This window comes from Spinacia oleracea, chromosome 1 (genome assembly GCF_020520425.1).
Source record: "Spinacia oleracea cultivar Varoflay chromosome 1, BTI_SOV_V1, whole genome shotgun sequence".
Classification (NCBI taxonomy): domain Eukaryota; kingdom Viridiplantae; phylum Streptophyta; class Magnoliopsida; order Caryophyllales; family Amaranthaceae; genus Spinacia; species Spinacia oleracea.
Window position 1 is genome coordinate 16,870,685 of NC_079487.1, and position 22,100 is coordinate 16,892,784.

General features: G+C 40.8%; 1 protein-coding gene and 1 pseudogene across 1 annotated transcript; both read right to left on the reverse strand.

Annotated features, from left to right (window-relative positions):
- Positions 1 to 14,679: 14,679 nt before the first annotated feature.
- Positions 14,680 to 17,785, reverse strand: LOC130462961 (uncharacterized). The gene is made up of 3 exons (XM_056831960.1): positions 16,514 to 17,785; positions 15,425 to 16,411; positions 14,680 to 15,327 (listed from the first exon to the last, which is right to left on the reverse strand). Exons 1-3 carry the CDS (start codon positions 17,783 to 17,785, stop codon positions 14,680 to 14,682), a joined length of 2,907 nt encoding a protein of 968 aa, XP_056687938.1.
- A 2,200-nt stretch (positions 17,786 to 19,985) lies between these two features.
- Positions 19,986 to 21,527, reverse strand: LOC110778805 (metacaspase-9-like; annotated as a pseudogene).
- Between the last annotated feature and the right edge of the window lie 573 nt (positions 21,528 to 22,100).

The following is a 22,100-nucleotide window of genomic DNA, read 5'->3' on the forward strand; positions in this document are numbered from 1 at the left end:
CCCCCGCCCCTGGCAGAGGCAGACATTCCCTTGTCCAGAAAGAGAAAGAGAGCAGAGCGTAAAAAAGACGCACTACTGGACATGGAGAATTTTGAGCATCGTGAAGAAGGACTGTTAAAACCAGCCCCAGCAGAAGAAACAGAAGAAATAGAGCTGGAGGAAGGAGTAGAGGACAGAACAGTCCGAATTGGCACAGATATAGACCTTTCCCTGAGGGTAAATATCATCGATCTGTTGCGAGAGCACGCGGACATATTTGCCTTCTCTGCCGACGAAATGCCAGGGATTGATCCCAACGTCATGGTCCACAGGTTGAATGTTAACAGAGAAGTCAGACCGGTGAAACAGAAGAAGAGAGCTTTTTCGACAGAGAAGAATGTAGCCATCCAGGAAGAGATCAGCAAACTATTAGCAGCCAAATTCATAGAAGAGTGTGACTACCCGGAATGGTTGGCTAATGTTGTGATGGTAAAGAAAGCAAATGGTCAATGGAGGATGTGCGTAGACTTTACAGACCTAAACAGGGCTTGTCCGAAGGATTGCTACCCGCTACCCAGAATAGATCAACTGGTGGATCCACCAGCGGGCATGCCCTGCTGAGTTTCATGGATGCCTTTTCGGGCTATCACCAGATCAGTTTGTTAGAATCAGACCGGAAAAAAGCCGCCTTCATCACAGACGCTGGAGTTTACAACTACAGGGCTATGCCATTTGGTCTAAAGAACGCAGGGGCCACATACCAGAAACTGGTAGACAAAATATTCGCAGGACAAAAAGGCCGAAACGTGGAGGTGTATGTAGATGATTCCATAGTCAAGAGCAAAAAGGAGGGTGATCACATTAAGGATCTGAAGGAAACTTTTGCAACATTGAGGCAATTTGGTATGAAATTAAACCCAAAAAAATGCGTGTTCGGTGTTAAGTCTGGAAAATTTTTGGGATTCCTGGTCAGTGAAAGAGGAATTGATGCCAACCCAGAAAAAGTAGAGGCCATACTCAACCTACCAGAACCAAGAAACATACGAGACATCCAGAGGTTGACTGGGAAAATGGCAGCACTCACCAGGTTCATCAGCAAGTCCGCGGACAAGTCTCTCCCCTTTTTCCAGGTGCTAAAGGGAAACAAAACATTTAAGTGGGGAGAGGAGCAAGAGAAAGCATTCAAGGAGGTGAAGAACCATTTGAAAAGCCTCCCAACCATAGCCAGACCAGAAGTGGGGGACATATTACAGCTATACATCTCTGCCTCCAAGAAAACTGTAGCAGCAGCTCTGGTAGTCGAGAAGGATAAAATCCAGCAGCCAGTCTACTTTGTCAGCCACATCCTCAACCCAGCAGAACAGAGGTACCCCCTGATTGAAAAAATGGCCTTCGCCATCATGATAGCTGCCAGGAAATTGAAACCATACTTTGACGCGCATAAAGTGCAAGTGTTGACTAATCAGCCTTTAGAGAAGTCATTGCAGAGGCTAGATACCTCTGGTAGACTCCTGAAATGGGCAGTGGAACTCTCAGAATATGACATCGAGTACAAACCCAGATTCGCCATAAAAGCACAGGCACTGGCAGATTTCATTGCAGAGGCATCATACGAGGAGGAGGAAGAACCATTGGGGACTTGGCAGATCTCAGTAGACTGTTAGGTTATGATTCATATGACAGTTCATAAATCATGCGGAAAAACCATAAAGCCAGGAAACATATTATTTACACATAATCATTTAGCATAGTTTAGATGCATACTCTTTGTTGCGTGTCTTCCCTAGCTGCGCCCGAACCGAACAAGAACAAGTCTTTAGGACTCCAAGTGTCGTCCCTCCGTAGATAGTCCACAGCACGTCCGGATCCGCCTTAAGATTGACCAACTAGAATCGCCCTTAAGGTTCTAATATTTTCGGTTAGGTAGGCAAGAATATTGGCTGATTTTTCTGCTTAAAAATCTTAGTTTTGAATACTTAAAACTTGTGTATAAATAATGACCCTTAGGCCTTTATTTATAGAGTTATGGAAAAGGAATCGTAATCCTAGTAGGATACGAATTAATTGAAATTAGAATCCTACATGAATTCTATTTAATTAATTTATCCAATTAGGAATAGGAATTTAATCATACACTAACTCTTGTAGATTTAGGAATCACGCATGAGCACAAACTTACACACACACGGCAGCCACAAGGGCTGCCCATGCGCGTGCGAGCAGCAGCCCACGCAGCGCGGCCCACGCATCCGTGGCCTTGGCGCGCGCTGGGCCTGCCTTGCGGTAGGCCTGGGTGCTGCCTTGGCTGGGCTTGTGGCGCGCGTGCTTGCTGGGCGATGGCCCGGCTTCGTGCTGGGCCTTCGTCCGGCAGGCCTCGTCCGATGCTAATTCGTACGATACGCTTCCGATTAAATTTCCAGTTCCGGAATTTATTTCCGATACGAACAATATTTAATATTTCCGATTCCGGTAATATTTCCGATTCTGACAATATTTCCGTTTCCGGCAATATTTCCGATTCTGGTAATATTTCCATTTCCAATAATATTTTCCGATACGTACCATGTTTCCGTTTCCGGCAACATCTACGACTTGGATAATATTCATATTTCCGATACGATCCATATTTCCGTTTCCGGCAATATCATCGTTTCCGGAGTATTCATTTCTTGCCTGTGACGATCTTAGCTCCCACTGAAACCAAGATCCGTCGGTTCCGAATATTCATAGATGGAGTATTTAATGCCATTAAATACTTGATCCGTTTACGTACTATTTGTGTGACCCTACGGGTTCAGTCAAGAGTAAGCTGTGGATTAATATCATTAATTCCACTTGAACTGAAGCGGCCTCTAGCTAGGCATTCAGCTCACTTGATCTCACTGAATTATTAACTTGTTAATTAATACTGAACCGCATTTATTAGACTTAACATAGAATGCATACTTGGACCAAGGGCATTATTTCCTTCAGTCTCCCACTTGTCCTTAGGGACAAGTGTGCATTTCCTAATTCCTTTGTCGCTCGATGCTTGCTCTTGAACATAAGGTAAGAGTTGTCATCCTTATTATGTCCAGAGGTGTTCCTCGGTATCAGAGTTCAACTGATCAAATAAACAGATGATCATAGCCTATGATTCATCCGAGCACGGCCATGCATTTCACAGTTTCTAGCTCTCCGAGTGGCCTTGTACAACTTTTAAGCATCTCATCCCGATTTATGGGAGGACAATCCCAATCTTGCGATCTTGAGATTAGACTTCGTTTGATAGGTGATTACCTGAGCGTTGCCTTTATAGCCTCCTTTTACGGTGCGACGGTTGGTCAACGTCAAAGCAACCAGTTCTCAAACAAGTAATCTCAAATCACTCAGGTATTGAGGATTTAGTGTCTAATAATTTAATGAAATTTACTTATGACAGATTTTCATCTCTTACAGTAAAGTTTCATAGGTCTTGTCCGATACTAGTCTTCCCAAAGTAAGTATCTATGCAAATGATTATGACATTGCCATGTCCACATAGTTCAAGAAACAGAACTACTAGTCATCTTGCATTCTAATCGTCTAACGTTTTCTATGCGTCCAATTTTATAGAAAACTCCGACCAGGGACCATTTTCAACCTTTGACATTCAAGTTCACTTGATAGACATTTCTTAGTCACAGGACTGGTCCTGACAGTCTATCTTGAATATATCGTCAAATTTGAAGGGACTCATCATTTAATACTAAACCAAGATTAAATGGAATATGAAAATACATTTCATATATGATAAATGTTCAACCCCAATGTTTTATAACCATGGGCCTCAAACCCATCTTCTAAAACAATTCATGGAATTCAAAGCTATGCTTGATTTCCAGTGCGACAATGTGAGTGTTGCTTCTCACTTGTTGCATAGGTTTAGTTATTATGCTTTGCCAATCTTAATATCCTTTTTCATCGAATGTTCTTCGAGATATGATGATAAGATCTTTTGAGTATGTTTATTTTGTGATCTAGTCTTTCTTGCTACATTAGTGGTTCTACGCATTTTGCAATGAAGGATCATCAAGTTAGCAGACGTTTTTCTTGCTTTCAAGAGTGGTTCTACGCATTTTTCAATGAAGAACCATCAAGCCAGCAGATAGGTGATCTACCCAAGTTCAGTGAAGAACTTTAAACAACCCTGTTTTATTGCTCTTTAGGCAATAATTACTTTTACTTCAACTGTATAGGTTGCTAGTGATGCTTTGTTTGGATTTACCTATCCAAGCAGTTCATAGATATGTGGAAGACTCTCCAACTATATCTTAGAACATAGAAATTATTATTTACGCAACAACTCATGGTCTCCAATCCATGTTGCCATTTCAAAACACGATGCTCTATAGCTCGTCCTTGTCAATGGTTAACTCCAAAGGGTCTTGCTTGATCCTTTGCCAGTGTTTATGCGTGTAGCATCAATATTTAGCATATCTTTATTTTCTCGAATCAAGAACTATTCCTATGTACCTTTTCAAGTACCATAAGTATTCTTGATCTCAATCTAGTTGATCTTCACTTAGATCAATAGAGATTGGTATATGTTCGTCATGCCTAAAGTCATACGATACGTTTTTGGCGATCCTCATATTATATCATACATGATAAATTCTTTTGCAGAATAATTCCCAATTGAATTCTATTCATGTAACTTTAGCTTATCTAGTTTCAGTAGATACTAAATTTAGCTAAATTCTTTGACATATAATATAGGTTAAGAATCTCATTTAGACTCTTTGATGTTTAACTTAGTAAATGCTTATACATAGTTCAAACATCCTTTACTTAGATTTATTCACATGGGTCGAATATCTCCAATGGAGACTTTCGTGTTTGATTTAGTAAATGCCATTACTTAATCCAAAACAATATCATAAGATCTTTGTAAATAGATCTTAATACCCAGTATGTACTAAGTTTCGCCATGGTCCATCATTGATGAATAATCTCAAATCTAAGTCATTAGCATTTGAATTTTATTTTACAATAGAGAGATATGTGTGTGATACACATAGGACCAATTAAGTTTTTATGTACTCCCACTAAACTTCTTATATATGTATAAGAATCATGTATATTTTATGAAACTAAAATGCTTATTAGCTTCACTTAAAATACAGTTCCAATTCCCAATTGCTTGCTTAAATCTGTACTTAGATTTTATAAGCTAGCTTTCTCTTTCAAGCATTTATTTGGATCCACAAATCCTATGACATACCATGTACATAGTTTATTCCAACATTTGATTGAGGAATACGTTTTGTCATCCAATTGCTATATGTACCAATATGCAATCATTGCTTGAATTATAGACTTGAGCATTACGATTATGCATGAGGTTTCAACACAATTTACACCATGAATTTGCCTGTAACCTTTAGCAACTAATCTAGCTTTGTGTGTGAACACAATTCCATGTTTGATGGTTTTTATCCTTAAAACAAACTTGCAACCAATAGGTGTGAACCCATTCTTGCAAATCAACAAAATTTCAATTTTGTCATCAAAGCATTGAGTATGTTTTATGGCCTCTAACCATTTAAAACATTTGAGTCTATATATGGCCTCTAACCATTTTAGGGAATCTAGGTTTCGTCATAGCTTTCTTACAAGTCACTTCTTTTAGTTTGACTGCAAGTTGTAGGTTTCTTTACTATTTAATAGAAGAATCTCATAGTTTCATTGACATGATCTCTATGTTTCTTCACTATCTAATAGAAGAATCTCATAGTTTCAGTGACTTGAATTCTATGCCTACTTGGGTATAGAACATCAAACAATAGAATATCAATAGCCACTTGAAGGTCCTTTGAATATTCTGTTCTCTTTGAAGCACTTGTAAAGTCTTCTAAGAGATGTCTATTCTTTAAAGCCACTTCTAAAGTCCTTAAAGAATAAGTTCGGATTTTCTGAAGCACTTCGAAAAGCCTCCGGAATGTCCGTTTATGTTTGTTGTTCGCCTCGAAAACTTTCGAGGTCTATTTTCTCCCACTTGTCATTTTGGAAACGAATCTCCAAAAGGACATCATTTCGAGCAAACAAACATTATGTTCTCAAAAATTCGTGGTAGAAACAATACCCTTGTGTCTCATTTGAATAAATCACAATGAAACATATATCTATACTTGGGCCTTAGTTTGTCGAATGACAAACATTAAGCTCCCACTGAGTTTTGCAACTCTCTAGATATATTTTATGAAAAGTTATTCTGAATTTACTTTTCAATAGCTTTGACGAATTTTGGTTTAGTTTGGTGGTAGTTGAGCATTTTGTTTTAGAAATTATAGGAAAAGTCTTTATGATTCATCATTAATCGAATCAAGTACTAATTGACTTTGATTATTCCAACTAAGATATGCCATATCTTATGGACCTAGATTGTGAAATTACACCACACAATCATTGATGATCATATTTGGTCTCAAGTAATCATCAACATGATCTAACCTAGATCTTTATGATTTCTTGCCAAGTGGATTTTATACTTCTGAATCTTTGAACTAGCCAAACAGATTCAAATTTATATCACATTTGAGTAAATAAACCTATATTCACTCAAATCCATGTGAAATAATAAAGTCATAAAATCTTTCTTTAGCTTTGAACTCTATTGTCTAGGCGTTCTAACAATAGTTCATATCTTTTGTTACTTTCAACAAGTAAGACTAGTTGTCTTAAAATGATCTAGAAATCAATCAACTTTCAAAAGTCTATTAAAATAGAGCTTGTGAATGTTAACTTGTTGACATGGTCTAAGCAACAATGCCAAAGATTAGTTGAACTCAAATCAAGGGCTTGATTTGAACCTAGTAAAGTTCTTTAAAGAGTTGTTTGTTTTAATCAAGAATATTGACTCAACCTGTAATTGACCATTTCATTCAAATAAACAAACAAACATTGTTTTTGTTTTTCTTGAATGTGAGTCTTTCTGTGTTTGAAGCAGAAATTTAGGTATGCTGATTATGGAACAAAATAGCCATTAAGTTCCAGCCTTTGAAAGGACTTAAAACAAACTAGATGACCCTACAACTAATGTAGCATTGCCATGCTTCATTTCCCACTTGTAGGTCATTAGTGTATCCTAGCTTCCATTGTTTGAGTTATTACCGAAGTAAGAACCTCAAGCGGTATATGATACCAAGGAAGTTTGATTGCTAGGTCACTTCTCTTTAAACATAAACTTATAGGTAGAAACGGAATCGTAAATTCCTTTCATTTGTTCCTCGTTTTCCTATTTCTTGTACCCTTTCTTATAGTCTTAAGAATTGAATTCTTTAGTGTTGACTTTTATACTTTGTTAGACATGTCCAATGTCACCAACAAGGTTCTTTACCATTTTAATTTATGTTGAATATTTTGTTTCAACTAGATGATCTCACAGAAGCTTCTAAAGTTCTCTAAACATCGATCTATTCGAATGTCTAGGGACTAGACTCATTCGAGAATTAAATGGACAAAGATATTAGGTTGTTAACCATTGGTAAAGCTGAGCGTATTAAACTCAATGCTTTATGATCTCAAAACTACATTGTATTTTGAATTCACAAGCACCAATTGGTTTGCCATTCGATTTTGATATTCGAAAACAACCATAAAAGTCGCTAAAAGAAACGTACATTTTAAATTGCTCACTTTCTCTCATTTCCGTGAATCGTTCTTGGATTCACTACCAATCGAGGAAATTTACTGTTACCTTTCTAAAAGGATTTATTGCAGTGCAAGATATTTAATTATAAACAATAATTAAAACATACATTGAAGCATGCAAAGTCTAAACATTTATCATGAATAATAACTTGAAATTAAAGCAATCATGCAATTTCAACAAGTCATTAGCATTTTATTCGAATTATGTGTTCCGGCAGGTGTGAATAAAATGATTCCAAGATCCTAAAATCATTGAAGAACTAAGCACAGTTTGTCGACTTAATCCTAGAACATCTTAGGTAAGCAAAAGCCTTTTGCTAATAGTCTAGAAACTATTCTTGGTTGATAGGTACGTCTAAGAACTTATTAGGTAAACCTATCGAATTTGCCACGACATAAAAGGACTCCTTACTTATATCGTTGAGTTTCACCAAAACTAACATGTACTCACAATTATTTGTGTACCTTGCCCCTTTAGGACCAATAAGTAACACCTCGCTGAGCGAAAACTATTACTAGATTGATGTAAAGGATATCCAAGCAAGTGTATATTTTGGCATGGCACCTTTTAACTCAATTTTTAAGTTTGGAACTTAAGGCTCTTACTATGTTGGTTAGATTTTAAGTGAACTAAAATCCTTAATCATGCAACATAATCAAGCCACAATCTTATGCATATTTAAGACATATTTAAAGCAATAAATAACTTAAAGCATGCATAAGATAAATGTGATCTAGTATGGCCCGACTTCATCTTGAAGCTTTGACTTCAAAGTCCGTCTTGAAAATCTCCGTGGGAGGCACCATTTTCTTCAAATAGGATAAGCTATAACTAATTAGAACTATTTGATGGTTCGCAGACCATATTTGAATTGAAAAATAACTTTGGTACTTTAGACCAATTACATTCAAATTAATGGTACGCAGACCATATTTTCTATCCTATTTGGGCCATACTAGTCACTTCATAACCTGCAAAACAGTACATATACAATATATACCATTCACCCATTCATTATCATGAATGGCCCACATAGCTGGTTAGTAAAACACATTATGCATCACGTAAACATTTGCAGCAATTAATCAAGGGCACCAATAATCTACCAATTATTCAGTCCTTATTAATTCTAATCAAGTTGTTTTAACCTTAAGGATTTGTAGACCTAATCAAGAGTTTATGACTAAAAAGCGCTCCCACTTAAACCAATAAATTTATATGCTTTACTAATTTTAAACATAAAAATGTATTTCTAGTCCAACCGGAAACATACAAATTTAATTAAAATTTAAAGCTCATATCAATTTATAATTGAATCCAAAAGTTTAATTTAATTTCAGTCGTATTTAAATTAATTCATGATTTTAATTTTAGTAAAATAATTAGAATAAATAACATTTATTATAATTACAATATTCAAAATTAAAATCCAAGAAAATAATTTAAATTATTAATTTTAAAATTAATTAAAATTACGTGAACTGAAATTTTCAAATTAAACATTCAAAACGATCTAATCGTAACGCAAACACCCTACGCGTTGCACGCCCATGGGCCGTACGCACACAGCCATTGCTGGCCATGTGCGCGCAGCCCATGCGCTCGTCGCATAGCTGCTGCTTCCCTATCGCAAGCCTCCGCACGCATTGGTGCTCGCTGCGCGCGCCAGCGCTCATCGCACGCGAGCTATCGCTCGCAGTGCGCGCGCGCGACATCGCTCGCTGGGCGCGCGACATCGCTCGCTGGGCGCGCGACATCGCTCGCTGTGCGCGCGAGCCATCGCTCGCTGGGCGCGCGAGCCATTGCTCGCTGGGCGCGCGACATCGCTCGCTGGGCGCGCGACATCGCTCGCTGTGCGCGCGAGCCATCGCTCGCTGGGGCGCGACATCGCTCGCTGGGCGGGCGACATCGCTCGCTGTGCGTGCGAGTAATGCTGGGCGCAGCGCTCGTGGCACGCGAGCTTGCGCTCGCTGCGCGCGAGGCTGCGCGCTCTTGTGCGAGGCAGCGCGCGTTGTGGCGCAGCTCGCTTGCTGCCCACACGCGACTGCCTTGGCTCGCTCTTCGCCCATGCCCATTCGTTCATTGCTCGTGGCACACGACACAAGGCAGGGCTGCTGCCTTGTGCTCGTGCACTACGCCCTTGCTCATTGCATTCGTGCCGCACGGGCGACGAGCTCCCTTGCTCGTCGTCGCATGCCCGCATTATACAACACCCCTTAAGGGTAACACGAAGCGTCCATTGCTTCGTGCGTGCAAGTTATATGAACGAATCGCATAAAATTTAAAATTTATATTTAAAATTAATGACAAATTAATAAATAATATTAATTTCATAATTTTAGGGCGAAAAAATCGAAAATTTATTATCCAATTGATTTCCGATTGATATGGATTCAAGTTTAGGTCATAAAATTTAAAATTTATCGTAAATTTACAATTTTTATGGTGGTTTTTAATCATAGGTTTCTAATTAAATTACAATTAATTATGAAAATCAAATTAATTCTAAATTATTCTAATTTTCAACAAATTAATCATAATTAATAATTAGATTGCATAATTAACAAGACTAGGCATTCAAACTTGTTAAACATATGCAGTAGGTCAATCAAAAATTCAAGATTTATCAACAAGAATCGCAAATATTTAATTTAACATCTTAAATTTACGAAATTTTGCATTCGAAAAACTAAAACCTTCGAAAAGTCATAGTTAGGCTTCGAATTTGAGAATTCTGGGTTCGGCAGAAAAATACTATTTTTGTCAAAATTTTAGAATGCCTTTTACATGCGGAATTGACACAAAAATCACTCAATTCGGATGAGTAACGAAGAAACTGCCGAAAAACTGCGTACGTATAATTAAATAAACGCAATTTGCAATTAATTAACAATTACGAAAATTAATCACCCCTTTTAATTCTTGCAAATTTGTAATATTTAACCATGTTCATGCAATTTAGATTATGAAAATAATAAGGGGCTCGTGATACCACTGTTAGGTTATGATTCATATGACAGTTCATAAATCATGCGGAAAAACCATAAAGCCAGGAAACATATTATTTACACATAATCATTTAGCATAGTTTAGATGCATACTCTTTGTTGCGTGCCTTCCCTAGCTGCGCTCGAACCGAACAAGAACAAGTCTTTAGGACTCCAAGTGTCGTCCCTCCGTAGATAGTCCACAGCACGTCCGGATCCGCCTTAAGATTGACCAACTAGAATCGCCCTTAAGGTTCTAATATTTTCGGTTAGGTAGGCAAGAATATTGGCTGATTTTTCTGCTTAAAAATCTTAGTTTTGAATACTTAAAACTTGTGTATAAATAATGACCCTTAGGCCTTTATTTATAGAGTTATGGAAAAGGAATCGTAATCCTAGTAGGATACGAATTAATTGAAATTAGAATCCTACATGAATTCTATTTAATTAATTTATCCAATTAGGAATAGGAATTTAATCATACACTAACTCTTGTAGATTTAGGAATCACGCATGAGCACAAACTCACACACACACGGCAGCCACAAGGGCTGCCCATGCGCGTGCGAGCAGCAGCCCACGCAGCGCGGCCCACGCATCCGTGGCCTTGGCGCGCGCTGGGCCTGCCTTGCGGTAGGCCTGGGTGCTGCCTTGGCTGGGCTTGTGGCGCGCGTGCTTGCTGGGCGATGGCCCGGCTTCGTGCTGGGCCTTCGTCCGGCAGGCCTCGTCCGATGCTAATTCGTACGATACGCTTCCGATTAAATTTCCAGTTCCGGAATTTATTTCCGATACGAACAATATTTAATATTTCCGATTCCGGTAATATTTCCGATTCTGACAATATTTCCGTTTCCGGCAATATTTCCGATTCTGGTAATATTTCCATTTCCAATAATATTTTCCGATACGTACCATGTTTCCGTTTCCGGCAACATCTACGACTTGGATAATATTCATATTTCCGATACGATCCATATTTCCGTTTCCGGCAATATCATCGTTTCCGGAGTATTCATTTCTTGCCTGTGACGATCTTAGCTCCCACTGAAACCAAGATCCGTCGGTTCCGAATATTCATAGATGGAGTATTTAATGCCATTAAATACTTGATCCGTTTACGTACTATTTGTGTGACCCTACGGGTTCAGTCAAGAGTAAGCTGTGGATTAATATCATTAATTCCACTTGAACTGAAGCGGCCTCTAGCTAGGCATTCAGCTCACTTGATCTCACTGAATTATTAACTTGTTAATTAATACTGAACCGCATTTATTAGACTTAACATAGAATGCATACTTGGACCAAGGGCATTATTTCCTTCATAGACGGCTCCGCCGCAGTCACAGGGTCGGGCGCAGGTATCATAATGGTGTCACCAGAAGGCAACATTTTCGAATATGCTATAAAATTTAAATTCAAAGCTTCAAATAACGAAGCAGAGTATGAGGCGGCAATCGCAGGAATCCAGATGTGCAAAGCAGCGGATGCTAAGAAAATAGTGCTCAAAACCGATTCACAGCTGGTGGCCAGCCAATATAGAGGTGAATATGAAGCCAGAGAACCGTCTATGCAGAGGTACTTGGCCTTGATGAAAGAAGCAGTAGCCCAGCTAGAAAGCTTTCAGATTCAACTGGTTCCCAGGGCAGAGAACAGTCAAGCAGACGCCCTATCCAAGTTAGCAAGTTCGACGCTACAGGACTTGGAAAGAACAGTGATGGTAGAGGTCCAGGAAGAAAAGAGCATTGACAAAAAGCCTGCAGTCAACTTCATTGACACTGAGCCACAGTGGTATGACAGTATAGTCTCATACAAGCTGGGAAGGGGCCTTCCCACAGCAGAGCAAGAGCAGAAAAAAGTAAAACGAAACGAGCATTGGTTCGTCATTTACCAGGGTAAACTGTACAAGAAATCATTTTCGTTGCCTCTGCTGAGATGCATATCAGCAGAGGAGTCACAACGAGTCATTGAGGAAATACACGAGGGAATATGTGGAAACCACATAGGCGGCAGGACATTAGCCTTGAAAGCTCTCAGAGCAGGATATTATTGGCCAACCATGGTAAGTGATTCTCAAGCATATGTTAAAAAGTGCGACAAGTGCCAGAAATTCGCCCCAGTGATCAACCAACCCTCTAATGACTTACAGCCAATCATCAACCCCATACCATTCGCCCAGTGGGGAATGGATATTCTGGGACCATTCACAGCAGCAAGCGGGGGAAGAAAATTTCTGATCGTGGCAGTTGACTATTTTACTAAGTGGATCGAGGCAGAGCCCACTAAAAGCATAACAGCCAAGCGGATGAAGGATTTCATCTGGAAGAACATTGTGACAAGGTTCGGCATCCCAGAAAGTTTGGTCTTCGATCATGGAACACAGTTCGACTGCACTCCTATAAAGGATTATTGCGCTGAACTAAGAATAAAATTCGCATACGCATCTGTGTGCCATCCCCAGAGCAATGGTCAGGCAGAGGCAGCAAATAAACAAATCCTGGGAGCACTGCGAAAGAAAGTAGAAGATTTTAAGGGTGCATGGGCCGACCTTATTCCAGAGATCTTATGGTCCAACAGGACCACTGAAAAAGAAGCAACAGGAGAAAGTCCTTACAAACTAGCTTTTGGGGCTGAGGCGGTCCTGCCTGTCGAAGTGGGTCTACCTAGCTTTAGAGTGCAGTACTATGAGGAAGGCACTAATGAGCAGCGTATGAGGGAAGCATTAGATCTCTTACCAGAAGTCAGGCTGCAAGCAGAACTCAAGTTGGCAGCAAACAAAGAAAAAATGAGCAGGGCATACAACAAGAGGGTAAAGCACAGACCTATGCAAGTGGGGGATCTGGTCCTCAGAAGAACAGCTGCCACTGGAAAGGGAAAGGCAGAAGGAAAATTCTCTGCCAATTGGGAAGGACCTTACCAGATCACAAAAGAGGTAGCCCCAGGCTCATACCATCTAATGACGATGGAAGGAAGAGAATTGAAGAATAGCTGGAATGCCAACATGCTAAAGAAATACTATGTATAGACACAAGCAGTTAATACTATAACAAGGCAATAGAAGCCAGAGTAGTTCTTCACTTTTGTAATTTTCCACGCTTACAAGCATAATAAAAATTGGCCCAGCTACCTTCGATAAGAAGAAAGTGCGTCAGGTCTCTTGGAAAAGTAAAAGGTGAACGGCTAAAACTCGTAAAAAAAAAAAGGGGAAACGCTACCCACGAATAACTTGGTCTGATCAACCAAGTTATTGGGTAAGTTTTTTCTCAACGAGATTTAAGCAAAAACGTTTCTCGAGCTTTGTCCTGGCCAAAGCCAGGACAATTCAATAATACGCAGCCAAAGTAGGCTGGAATAAATATGAAGATACTTTTTGAGCTTTGTCCTGGCCAAAGCCAGGACAATTCAATAATACGCAGCCAAAATAGGCTGGAATAAATATGAAGATACCTTTTGAGCTTTGTCCTGGCCAAAGCCAGGACAATTCAATCATACTCAGCCCAAAGTAGGCTGAAGTAAATACAAAAACACTTCTCGAGTTTTGTCCTGGCCAAAGCCAGGACAATTCAATAAGGCACAGCCAAAATAGGCTGAAGCAAATGCGAAAACACTTCTCGGTTTTTGTCCTGGCCAAAGCCAGGACAACTCAACAATACACAGTCCAAAACAGGTCGAGGCGAATATAGAAATACTTTTTGAATTTTGCCCTGGCCAAAGCCAGGACAATCAAGCATGCAAAGTGGGTCAAATGGAAATATGGGGGAAACAAAACAATAAAAAAAATAGCAAGCAAAAAGCAACAAGGTAAAAGACAGCATAAGCACGACGAGTTAACAAACAACGGGACCGGCGGCTATACCTCAAAAACTTATGCAATGTACAGCCCTACAAAAATGGCCACTGTTGATCAAAACTAAAAACGATAAATATTATCCCCAGAAACAAATTCTTACTCTCCACGCAGGGAGGACAAAAACAACCAGAAAAAATAAACTACGCATTGGCTGAGGTAGTGCAAGATGAACATGGGGACAGCCGCCTGTGCCATTATTGCCCAACATCATCTTCAGCATCAGACAAAGGCAATTCCCCAGGGTGAACATTTTCAACACAATGATCAGGCACCCCATCATCTTCTGGCACCGCACCGCCCGCAGCTAGAGACGCTTGCTCGGCCTCCCTCTTCTTTCTCAAAAGCTCAACATGGAGCCCAGCCAACCAAGCAGCTTCGATTGGAGACCAGTCAAGATCAGGATGCTTTTCTTGCACTATTAGCGAAGCAGCCTTCCACCCGCCATCATAGCTCTGAGTGCGCAGAGCATACTGCTCATCTGACCGACGGAAGTCGCGAACGGCAGCCGCAAGCTGATCTTCGATGGAGTTCTGCAGTTGGGCCATCTCATTGTCATGAGACTGCTCAACAGAGAGAAAGTCTTGCTGGAGAGCCTCAATTTTCTGCTGTCCGGTGACCAGATCAATTTGGGCCTGAGAAAAGCTAGCCTGCAGCTGATCACGCTCTTCAGTAACAAGCTTCAATTGATCATTAGCCGAAGTAAGACAGGTCGAAGATAACTCCAGATCAGCAGTGAGCTCCTCAATTCTCTTCTTTTGGGCCTCTATGTGAGCAACGTTGGCAGCAAGTCGTTTCTGGTAAACTATGAAGACTTCTGTCAACTCACGAACAGCGTTGCCACACTAAGAACATAGAAAAAGAGACAAGCATTATAAGTTGGTGCATAACAAAAGAAACGAACCAATGTACCAAAGGAGAAGAGAAGTAAACCAAGTATACCTCCATGACCTTCTGGCAGGCATTCGCCCCAGGAGTATACAAACGCTCTTTGGGCAGGTCGCTGGGCAACTGCAGACCTCTTAACATCCTCAGGGCAAGCGTCCCGCCTTTCTCAGGGTAGTTCCCATATAAGCTTTCTGATTCGGACACATCCCAGCGCGGGACAAAAGTACGATCCGAAGCAGAAGGACCAGAGAAGATAGCAGCCAGCTCAGGGTCGGCCTGGGGACGAATGTCGAGAAATTCTTTCTCAACAAACTCCTTATGCCGACCCGTGATATGCAGGTCAAGATCATCAGCAGCCAGATCACTTCCTTGAAGCTCTTGCTCCAGAAACTGTCGAAGAGAGCTACCAGAAGTGTTGCTACGATGGGGATCAGCCGCAGAAGGGGAGGCTCGAAGTTGCTCAGCTCCACTATCAAGCCTAGGTTGTTTCCCAGGACGCTGAACAAAAGGCGGCTCCTCAGCTTCGATATCCACAGGTTCCGACGCAGAGCCCGAACAACCTGGCTGGTCACATACCTCACCAGCCACTTCCCCAAAATCATGGCCTGCATCCTCTGTCGGAGCTTCGAGCCCAGCCTCGAAATCGGCTCGGTCACGACGAGAGCCTGACAGAGCACCACGATGGGAAGCTCCGCGAGAGGTCTGCCCTCGACGAATAGGAGTGCTCACAGAACCAGTGTTTGTAGAGGAGACCACTCGAGACACTCTGGGAACGATCCCAGAACCGCCACCCCGACCAGAACGGCGTGTAGAACTTCTCCTGCTGCCCTCTATTTGGTCAGCCAAAATTTGATACCCATTCGCAGCAGGATCGGGGGGAGCAGCGCAGATGAAAGAACCATCAGCCCGAACACCCAATTCCTCAAGATTCAAGAATCGACGACCTAAAAAAAAAAAAAAAAAAAAAAAAAAAAAAAAAAAAAAAAAAAAACAACTCGCACAAAGAGAAAAGAAAACGTGAAGTGAGAAAGTAACACAGAACTAACCTTGAGGGTGAGTAGAACAAAGAAACATAGCGGACAGCACGTCATTCCGCAGAACATAACTTGAATGCGGAAGCCAAACACGAGGCAACCGCCCAACCTCTTTACCAGCAGCATTAAACTTGGGCTCAGATGAAAAATGCTCAAAAGCCCTCTCCTCCAAGACAGCACCATCCAAAATCTCGACTCCCTCTAGCCGAGTCCGAGGTCTAACAAAGCCCCGAGCAACAGGAAAGTCAGCAGGGACAGCGAGCCAGTAAAACCTATCCTTCCACTCCTTTTGGCCGGTAGGCATCCCATGGCAGGTCAATCTTCCACGATTGCAATAGATGGAAAACCAGCCAATCTTGTTCCCAGTACCGCTGTTGCGCAGATGATGGACTCGCTTACAGAGAGAAAGGGTCTCAGGAAACTCCAAAAACCGACAGACCCAAATATAGCTGATCAAAGTACGAACAGCGAAGGGATGGAGCTGAGCTAAGCAAACGTTGAAGGCACGAAGAATCTTCACCAGGGTAGGATCCAGAGGAAAGCGCTGACCAAAATCCAGACTATAGGCATAAACGCCTATGCACCCCTCTGGTGGATGAGTAATCCGAGCATCATCGTCTGGCACGATGAGTCGATAACCATCAGGCAGACCATAAAACTCTTTACCAACAACAGCGTGATTCTCTTTTCGCGCATCATCAGTCCACTTAGTGTTCAGCTTCGCGTGTAAGGGACCAAAAGCAGAGGCCTCAGAAAGGAAGGGCGTCGAATCCCCAGGAACGACATTCTCTTCCACGTAGTTTGGAAAAGGCCTCATCTCATTCACCTGGGCCAAAATATCCTCCCCACCAGCTTGCCCACCCACAGAAATAGTGACATGGTTGGCCATCATAGAACGAAAAATAGATTCCCGGCGTCTGTAAACACGCAAAGACAGTTCAGACTCATTAGCTCCAGCAAGCTGCTCAAAATCATCTAACCAGGCCTGTTCAGACAGAGGCTGAACATCAAGCCCTGGGGGGACATTGGACGGCGGATTTATCCTAACTATCCGCGACAGATAGTCATGGCGCATCTCCCTAAGAGTTTGACGTAAAGATGGGGACAGGTCGGCCGTAGAGTCAGGACTTCCAGAATCACCCGCATCTGGGGGGGGCGGCTCCTCCCCAGAGGATTCATCGTCAGAGGACAAAGGAATCACAGCAGGCACAGAGCGAGACAAAACATCATGCATTGATTTGGTTCTGTGCTCAGCAGAAGCCCGAGTCTCCTCATCAGAAGATAAAGAGACAGAGGAGGGAGAAGAGGTAACATAGGAAGCAGAGGAAACGCTTTTAGCGCCTGAGCTACTAAGGTTTTGGCTATCAGATGCATCAGACATTATGAACTGAAAGTCACAGGACAAGGGAAAAGGGCACAAAGGTAAATAACAAAAAAAAAAAAAAAAAAAAAAAAAAAAGGGGAAAAGCTACTCAACAATGGCGGAAGTTCAAAAACGACTTAACAATGGCGAAAAATACCAGAAATTGAAACCCCAAAGACACTAAAATCAAGCGAACAACAAACAAAAGTCGTGCAAAAGAATCGAAAAAACAGCAAAAAAATAGAAACTTACCGGAAAAAGAAGATAGAGTTATAATCAAAAGGAACACAGCAACGAAAACCTCCCTTCGCGAAATGGCAAACGAAAACACGAGGGGCAAATGACCACCACAAGCAACAAGAACACTAGCAATCGACCGGAAAAGTGACGGCAAACACAAAAATGTGCAAAAGATCGAATTTTGAGAAGAGTTTTGCAAATAACAAGCAACGGAAAATGAGAGCACTCGAGTGTTTTTTCTCAGAAACGCCAAGGAGAGAGAAGGTAAGAAATGAAGATGAAGAAGGAAGGAAGTTACCTTTTCTTTTTAAAAGCCAAAGAAGAACGGCTAGGATGCGAGCAACGATACAGTTGCACAAGCGGGATGAAGGACACGTGTAGACCTCAATACAACCAAACTTAATCATGATGAAAGACGGTCCAGATTGGGCGACGATTCCGATTGACTCTTCGGATGGGCAACGCGTGGCACGAGGAAAAGCCGGTTAAAATCCCCAAAGATTTCTTACCATTCACCTCAAAGAAAGCCCGCCTAAAAAAAAAAAAAAAAAAAAAAAAAAAAAAAAAAAAAAAATCTACTCTGGAGGGACTGGTAGCAAGAAAATACACAGCCAGAACAAAAGCAAGAAACCAACAAAACAAGCATTGCAACCCCAAAGAGTCCAGATCAAGGACAGAAGAGCAGACCTGACTTAAAAGGTCAGCTCTACTCTTGAGGGACTAGTTGTACGGGGTCATATCCAGATCAAGGACAAAAGAGCAGACCTGACTTAAAAGGTCAGCTCTACTCTTGAGGGACTAGTTGTACGGGATCATATCCAGAGAGGACAGAACATCAATAACAGAGCAAACCCTGACACCCAGGGCACACCCAAGTCAAAGAAAGACTCTAAACCCCAAGCCAAGTATATGCAGCCCAGGCAGATCAAACCTCCCCAGATCACGTGTAAAGACACAGAGCAGAGCTAGGCAAAACTGCATCAGTCCAAGAAGGGACCTGCAGGCTAAACGACAACGACAAGGAATAAAGTACATCGCCGTCATACACGTGGCGGCATCTAAGTAGGCCAAAGTACAGAATAGTACGCCTATAAATAGCACCCACATCATTCATGATGGGACATATTCTTACACACGGTACTTGCTCCACCTTCTCTCTATATTCCCTCTCTAAAGACTTCTTATCTATTTGCTGACTTAGGCATCGGAGGGGGTTTCCTCGGTTAAACCCCCGAGGTTAGCTCACGTTTGCTCTGCTTGACAGGGCCAAGGCACTCCGGAACGTCCTCCCAGTTCCACACTCGGAACAAAGTTAATTACTCGTATCTCATGCTCTCTGTATAATTGGTGCAGTTGTTGTTGATGCTTTAATGCATCATTCAACTGATTGAGATGCTGCCACAGTTCTTCGCATTCCCATTTTTTCGATGACAATTCCATCTGTGTAAAGTATAATATGTATAATATCAAGATACAATTACAGTTAGACAAATTGAGGCCTAAAAGAAGCCAGCATGTAGCATCAGGCCGGAAGAACCGGCCGCCTTAACCTAGTAAAATCAGACTGATAAACAGTTTCAGGGCGGCACGTAGACCAAACCCGGTAGATTTGGGTCGTTCTTGTTTGGGCCCTTTGGTCTGCATGGGCCGGATACTTAAAGTAGTTTAAATTACACTATTTTTCTACTCGGAATGTACCCCGAATCAAAACCGGGATAGTCATGATCAACTTGATCTGTTAATAAGCCATTAAGATAAAAAGAAAAGCAAACCTTTTCCCAATACAAGAGGGTTATCTCCCTGTATTCTGCATTTAGTTTCTGTATCAACGGAAAATTTCTGCTTTCATATTCTTCATTTTCTTGTAAAGTTTTCATGGTGAAATTGGAATTTTTTTCCTTCCTGAAGGTGTTTTTTTTTTGTAAGCTATATGAAATAAACAATCCAATCTTAGAAAAAAATTGATCAGAAAGAAGCAAATATTTGAAGATGAAGAACAAAGAGAATGTACTTGCCTTCCACGGCAAGTTCATAGTCAACTCCTTGAATAAAATTGTTTATGTTCCATTTTATATGTTAAGTATTTATTAGCAGTGATTGCAGCTACTTGTGTCTAATTAATTAGAAATCTTAATCTTCCAGTACAATGGTTGACCTGAGCTGATATATAAACATATATTCTATGTATATATTACTCTGTATATACGGAATATTATATGATTATGACATGGTTATCTTAGAGTAGCTAAGATATACCCATTTGATTCTATGATTGCAGCAAGAAAGTAGCACCAGCATTCTGATCACTGCTGTACAAACAAGGATGTTGTTTATACCCTTGTTCTTGTAACATTTTCCTAGCCATTATCACAACCTCTTTATTGCTAAGCAGTTTCAGATTCTGCATCAGGACTTTCTGAACTGCATTGCTGAATGCGCCATGCGGCTTTCCATCCTCGCCGTCATCTAAGCTCACGTCTGCTGAGGTCTCATTGGTTTGGCACCCGCTTAGTAAAATTCCATAATCGCCCTTGGTTGCTCGTTCGAGGCTTAGATGATCTTGATCCAGTTCATTGAGGCAGAAACGAAGGCTGGCTTTGTCTTTGAAGTGTTCCTTCATGTGTGTGCCAATGTTAGAGGTGTCTATGCTTGTGATTTGCTTGAGCTTTTGGAGGACTTGGTCATATGGGATGAGCCTTGGCCGGGAAGACCGGGCCAGACCCGTTGAGGTCATTGTTGTTGGCCCGATTTGCTCCTTCTCTTGTTCTATTAAGCCTCCACTGTGGCATGAGTCAGAGAGAATTGTGAAGCTTGCCTTAGGAGGTAGCTTGTTTACTAGTTGCCTCAAATCCATATCTGCAAAAGGGTTTTTTCAGTTACAATTCTGTTTTGATATTAACAGAGTTAAACCAATGATAAGTATACATGCATAGTGTCAAAAGTGTAAGGATCATCGACGTTTCCTAAAAGAAATGGATTGTGGGTGCATTTTCTTAAATCAACGGTTGTAAATGCATGAATGAAAAAAAGGGTTTTTTTGGAAATTATATTTTAAAACTTTTGTAGGTGTCATGATCTTAAGATAAGAAATGAATGAAAAGAAATGAAGATCCTAACACGTGCCCCAGAAAGTAGCTAACCTGTTATGAGATTGAAATCACAAGGCACAATAGCTTCATCTTTCCTATTAGTCTCATTTTCCTTCAAAGAAGGGATCAAAGTCCCATGGCCGCTATAATGGAAGTAGAGCACGTCACCCTCCATAGCGCGATCAACCATGTTTTCGAGTGCCTTCTTAATGTTAGCACCCGTAGGCAAGACCGAAGAGCCTTCTTCATCACTTAGTAGCTCAATGTTGGTTTCTTTGAACCCGAACCTCTTAATAAGGATCTCTCTCATGGTAACCACTAACCACATCGTTGATGCAACCTTGCAATTCATATTTCGAGTTTGGATAATTGCACCCTACCAAGACCGCCATTCTTTTACCTCCGATTTCCTTCATGACTATATAGTAATAATTAATCAACAAGTCTTGAACATGTTGAACAATATGTGAAAATTGTTTGTAATATATACACACAAGTTATGGTAGGTTTTGTTAGCTTGAAGTAGAAGTTATATCCTAATTTGTTGTAAAGTCGGACACTCTATTGCTAATCACCAAAAATGGATAGTTGGATTGTGTAATCAATTACATGAATTTGGTATCAAACTAAAAACTATGGGGTTTCCACACATGGCAATAGTGTAATACTTAACATCCTAAATTCCTAAGTTAGAGATAATGTTGCACCAAAAAACAATTAGGGAGTGACAAATAACTAAAAAGATAGACAAAATTGTTTGCGTACAAGGAAGCTTGCATAAGTGATTTTGATTGTGCGAGTGTTGTAATCTCTCTGTTCGGAATTAGTTGTTAATCATGTCCCTTATTTTAAAGAATACAAAAGTTTTTTCTTTAATAAAAATCATTTTGTATAATTATACTTGTAAGAAAGTAGTTTGCCAATATACTATCTATAAGGTGAATCGTGATCAATTCCAGTAAATACCCAAATCTTGGTCAACGAGTTGTGAATGACTTAATTAC